The 227-nt window shown below is 36.6% G+C and overlaps 1 protein-coding gene across 1 annotated transcript in view; it reads left to right on the forward strand.

The window, feature by feature from the left end:
• Window positions 1-227, forward strand: part of LOC119592503 (membrane metallo-endopeptidase-like 1) — an 8,153-nt gene that overhangs the window by 3,882 nt on the left and 4,044 nt on the right. Inside the window, 1 exon segment of the mRNA XM_037941351.1 lies at window positions 84-190. Within this exon segment, the coding sequence (XP_037797279.1) occupies window positions 84-190 (107 nt within the window).

Genomic DNA, 227 nt, shown 5'->3' on the forward strand with positions numbered 1-227 from the left:
CTACCATCAATGCAAATCGTTCTTTTTAGTCATTTCTACCATATCTTTAAAAATGATAACAAACCTGTCTTATTCTATTGCAGGTGAATAGTACAGGGAACTTCATTGAAGACTGCCGTACACTCTTGTTACGGTACAGATCCTTCTTATATAGTATGTATGAAAGAGGACCCTCCAATCCTGAAGTTATGTAAGTTTGTCTGCGCAGATGTTTGTTTAAGAATGCG

The sequence above is a fragment of the Penaeus monodon genome, chromosome 30 (assembly GCF_015228065.2).
Source record: "Penaeus monodon isolate SGIC_2016 chromosome 30, NSTDA_Pmon_1, whole genome shotgun sequence".
Taxonomy (NCBI): Eukaryota; Metazoa; Arthropoda; class Malacostraca; order Decapoda; family Penaeidae; genus Penaeus; species Penaeus monodon.